The sequence below is a fragment of the Palaemon carinicauda genome, chromosome 19, assembly GCF_036898095.1.
Source record: "Palaemon carinicauda isolate YSFRI2023 chromosome 19, ASM3689809v2, whole genome shotgun sequence".
NCBI classification, from domain to species: domain Eukaryota; kingdom Metazoa; phylum Arthropoda; class Malacostraca; order Decapoda; family Palaemonidae; genus Palaemon; species Palaemon carinicauda.
This window is the reverse complement of record NC_090743.1, coordinates 15,628,662-15,634,226: the sequence shown is the minus strand read 5'-3', so window position 1 is coordinate 15,634,226 and position 5,565 is coordinate 15,628,662. Positions and strand designations below refer to the sequence as shown.

The 5,565-nt window shown below is 31.8% G+C and overlaps 1 protein-coding gene across 2 annotated transcripts in view; it reads right to left on the bottom strand.

Annotated features, from left to right (window-relative positions):
* Positions 1-1,055: 1,055 nt before the first annotated feature.
* LOC137658153 (gamma-interferon-inducible lysosomal thiol reductase-like) overlaps positions 1,056-5,565 on the bottom strand; it is a 15,577-nt gene continuing 11,067 nt past the window's right edge. The window contains exons 3-5 of one of the 2 annotated variants that reach the window (XM_068392835.1): positions 5,222-5,392; positions 3,498-3,644; positions 1,056-1,559 (exon numbers count right to left, since the gene is read on the bottom strand). In XM_068392835.1, coding sequence (XP_068248936.1) covers positions 1,464-1,559; positions 3,498-3,644; positions 5,222-5,392 — 414 coding nt within the window. In that variant the 3' untranslated portion in view covers positions 1,056-1,463. Of the gene's footprint in view, positions 1,560-2,089; positions 2,589-3,497; positions 3,645-5,221; positions 5,393-5,565 lie in introns of those variants that run through there. The other variant, XM_068392836.1, reaches the window with a different exon arrangement.

Below are 5,565 nucleotides of genomic sequence, written 5' to 3'. Positions count from 1 at the left end.
ATATATATATATATATATATATATATATATATATATATATATATATACGCTTATATATACACAATAAACGCAGCCGTTATTAGTCCACTGCTGGAAAAAGGTCTCAGACGTGTCCTTATGCATATATATATATATACATATATATATATATATATATATATATATATATATATATATATATATATACAGAGAAACATACACCCACACCTACACACACATGTATATATATATATATATATATATATATATATATATATATATATATATATATATATATACATATATATGTATATATATATACACACATATACATATACATATATATACATACATATACTGTATATATATACATATATACAGTATATATAAAATATATATATATATATATATATATATATATATATATACATATATATATATATGCCATATGGAAACAATTGGCATTTGCTTAACTATAATTTATTCTATATCGAGAACAAAAAATATAAGGCTATTATCTCCCCTTCTCTCCTTCAATAACCCAGAAAACAGAGAACCTGCCAGTAAGAGATTCAATAATTCTCATACCGTAAACATCATATCAACTCTTTATATAAATCATCATATTTCTCTTTTATTTATTCATGAAATTATGAATATGTGGTAACGTCCCTGACTGGTGATTGCCAGATCAGGGTTCGAGTTCCGCTCAAACTCGTTAGTTCCTTTGGCCCCTGCGATCTTATTCTTGTGAGCTAAGGGGCAGATTCGAGACCTATCTGCTGAGTCATCAGCAGCCATTGCCTGGCCCTCCTGAGTCCTGACTAGGGTGGAGAGGGGGCTTGGCCGTTGATCATATGTATATATGGTTAGTCTCCAAGGCATTAATAGTCCTGCTAACTAGGGCAATGTCACTGTCCCTTGCTTCTACCATTCATGAGCGGCCTTTGAATCTTTAAACCCTCTTAGGCTCTGTGCATGCTTAAAGCCTGTACACATTTATTTTATACCTTAGGCTTAAGTTGTAATGAAAAAACTTAAGTTTTCTCGTTGCTTTACTTTCTAATTTCTTCACCAAAGATGCAGCGTTTTAACTCCTTTATATCTGTGCAATCACATTTAAGGTGACTTTTAATAAATCAAATTAAAGTGATCAATTAAATCAACAATAATATTAAAAATCAACATCTTTGGACATTAAACTGCATTAGAATATTAGAAGAACAAAGACATCGACAGTCTATTCTTGTCATTTACAAACACAAACGAATGATTTATAGATTGAATACATTTACATGAGGCATATAATGATATTCAAACATCTCTATTTATGGCTGTGATATTAATAAACACATGATAAGTAAGATACTGATTATAAAAGGAATTCAAATTCAAATTTAGTTCGCGGAACCACCACGAGGGCGCTGTAGGCGACGAGACGAGCTAGCAGAGAACCTTGTCTGCTAGGCTCGCTAGGTATTCTGCTAGAGGCATTCTGAAGGGGTAGGCCCTTTGTAAGCGTTGCAGACAACTTGCCTTAAGTTCTTCTCGCTTTCGTAATTCATTACGGACGTGTATACCTGCGAAGGATAGATTAAAAAGGAAATATCATCAGTTCATAAGGTCTTTATCTATATTTACACGTAGTAATGCTAAAGTGGTGGCCTACTGTTAACGTCCCTGCCTGGTGTTTGCCAGGCAGGGGTTCGGGTCCCGCTCAAGCTCGATAGTTTCTTTCTTGTAGTGTCTGCAACCTTGCCATCCTTGTGAGCTGGGGTTGGGGGAGCCTATGATGAGTCCTCTGCAGTCATAGCCTTGCCCTCCCTGTTCCTAGCTTGGGTGGAGAGGGGCTTGGATGCTTATCATGTTTATATATAGTCAGTCTCTAGGTATTGTCCTGCTGGCTATATGGCAATGTCATTGTCCCTTGCCTCTGCCATTCATGAGCGGCCTTTGAACCTTCTTAGGCTCTGTGCATGCTTAAAGCCTGTACACATTTTATACCTAAGGCTCAAGTTGTAATGAAACAACTTAAGTTTTCTCGTTGCTTTACTTTCTAATTTCTTCACCAAAGATGCAGCGTTGTAATTTTATCTCTAAATGATTTACTCCTTTATATCTGTGCAATCACATTTAAGATGACATTTAATAAATAAAATTAATTTGGTCAATTAAATCAATAAGAATATTAAAAATTCACATCTTTGGACATTAAACTGCTCTAGAATATTACAAGAGCAAAGACATAGACAGTCTATTCTTGTCATTTACAAACACAAACGAATGGTCACTCAATGATTTCTTGATTGAATATATTTACATGAGGCATATAATAATATTCAAACATCTTTATTTATGGCTGTGATATTAATAAACACATGATAAGTAAGATACTGATTATAAAAGAAATTCAAATTCAAATTTAGTTCACGGAACCACCACAAAGGCGCTGTAGGCGATGAGACGTGCTAGCCGGGAGCCTTGGCTGCGCCTGCTAGCCGCTAGGTATTCTGCTAGAGGCATCCTGAAGGGGTAGGCCCTTTGTAAGCGTTGCAGACAATTCGCTTTAAGTTATTCACGCTTTCGTTATTCATTATGGACGTGTGTACCTGCGAAGGATAGATTAGAAAGGAAATATCATCAGTTCATAAGATCTTTATCTATATTTACACGTAGTAATGCAAAATTGGTGGCCTACTGGATACGTCCCTGCCTGGTGTTTGCCAGGCAGGGGTTCGCGTCCCGCTCAAGCTCGATAGTTTCTTGTAGTGTCTGCAACCTTACCATCCTTGTGGGCTGGTTTTGGTGGAGCCTATGCTGAGTCCTCTGCAGTCATTGCCGTGCCCTCTCTGGTCCTAGCTTGGGTGGAGAGGAGGCTTGGGCGCTTATCATATGTATATATAGTCAGTCTCTAGGGATTGTCCTGCTAGCTGTAGGGCAATGTCACTGTCCCTTGCCTCTACCATTCATGAGTAAACCTTTAAACCTTTAAACATAACAGAAACTACCAATAAACCAATAAAAATTATAAAAAGTAACCAACATTAATACATTATCAAAACTAGAAGGGCACTCAGTAGAGTGCGGACCTCCGCCGCGGCAGTTTATTTCTCGATCTTTTCGTCGACCTTGACCTTTGACCTTAACATGTTATTATTACGTGGATTTTCATACACTCAAATATGAACCAAGTTTGAAGTCTGTGACAACGATGTCCAAACTTATGGATGATTAAGTGAATTGGACATTTTGCTTAACCATGACCTTGAACTTTGACCTTGACCTTCCAAAATGTAACCTTTTCCAACTTTTTACATAACAGTTATTCCCTGCCAATATCATTACTTTACGATTAAAATAGTGGCCTAGAAGCTGTTCACAAACAAACACACACACATACACACAAACGGGCAAAAACAGAACCTCCTTTCAACTTCGTTGGCAGAGGCAATAATCTAAAACTAAGAAACTAGTGATAAGAAAAAAGTTTGATAAAAAAGTAACAAAATCCATCTTACATCATCTATCAAAATCCATGGGACGTGGTTCAGAGGCGGAAGCAAGGCGGACTGTTTGAGACTCAGGTCGTAAAGCAGTCTGTCTCCCTCGCCGTTTTGGACACATGCGTCAAGAACGGTGTAGTCGATTCCGATACGATTAGCGCACTACAAAAGGGAAACTATATACTTGTCAATAATAATAATAATAATAATAATAATAATAATAATAATAACCAACATTATCATTATCATTATTATCACAAAAATTATAGGACAAATCGTTAAGATAACATATGAATAGAATTTAACGTCAATAAATATCGAACATATTATTATTATTATTATTATCATTATTATTATTACTATTATTAGCCAACCTGCAATCCTAGTTGGTATTACTAAATATTTTCACTGTTATTATTGCCATCACAAAAAAAATGTAAGACAAGTCGTTATGAATATATATACACATACATACATACATACATACATATATATATATATATATATATATATATATATATATATATATATATATATATATATATATATATATGTGTGTGTGTGTGTGTGTGTGTGTATATATATGTGTATATATATATATATATATATATATATATATATATATATATATATATATATATATATATATATATATATATATATATATAAGCAGAATTTTACGTCAATGAAAATAATATAAAATACAAGGTCATTACAATTTGTAGCCACAAAATGATAAAAACGTTAAATTGGTACAAAATTATTAAAAAGGTCCTAAAATTATCACAGAAATATAAAAAAACGCCGTTAAATTATTACAAAATTATTGAAAATTTCGTTAAATTGCTACAAAATTATTAAAAAATTGTCAAAAACGTCGTTATATTGTTACAAAATTATTAAAAAATTTCGTTAAATTATTACAAAATTATAAAAAATGCGTTAAATTGTTACAAAATTATCAAAAACGTTGATAAATTATTACAAAATTATAAAAAACGTTGTTAAATTATTACAAAATTATTGAAAATGTCAAATGGCTACAAAATTATCAAAACCGTCGTTAAATTGCTACAAAATTATTAAAAACGTCTTTAAATTATTCCAAAATTATCAAAAAAAACTCTTTAAATTGCTACAAAATTATTAAAAACGTCTTTAAATTATTCCAAAATTATCAAAAAAAAACTCTTTAAATTGCTACAAAATTATTAAAAACGTCTTTAAATTATTCCAAAATTATTAAAAAAACTACTTTAAATTGCTACAAAATTATTAAAAAGTCTTTAAATTATTACAAAATTATCATAAACGTCGTTAAATTTCTACAAAATTATTAAAAACGTCTTTAAATTATTCCAAAATTATCAAAAAAAAATCTTTAAATTGCTACAAAATGATTAAAAACGTCTTTAAATTATTACAAAATTATCATAAACGTCTTTAAATTTCTACAAAATTATTAAAAACGTCTTTAAATTATTAAAAAATTATCAAAACGTCATTAAATTGCTACGGAATTATTTAAAAAGTTAAATTGCTAAAAAATTCTTTAAAGTGTTAAATTATAAAAAGATTACAAATACTTAGTTAAATTGTTACAAAATTATAAACAAAAAAAAACATTGTTTAAATTGATATAGAATTGTAAAAAAAAAACTTTTTAAATTGCTACAAAATTATAAAATTAATCCTATTATATTTCATGACTAAAAACCCAAGAAATTCCTTTATCTCACCCCGGGACCAGCTTTCAAAGCTGTGTATTCGTCCATGACGCAATGGGAGAACGCAATGAAGTCGTCATCTGCTTCGACGTACTTCTTGGCACAAGTGAGCAGCTTATTCCCCTGGCACTCGGCCGGCCCGTGTTGACACTTGATTGGGTAAACATCGCCTTCTGTCGTTATCTGGTTCCGTTGAGATGGAGCGGTGGAAATTCGTTCATGTATATTAAGGCGTTGCAGAAATGAAGGTCGTGCGAAGGTGAATTTCCATTGGAATCAATGGGTAAAATGTTTAAAAGTTTTGAGATAAAAAAAAAATTAACAAAATTACAGAGGATGGTCTAGATGAAAAGCTT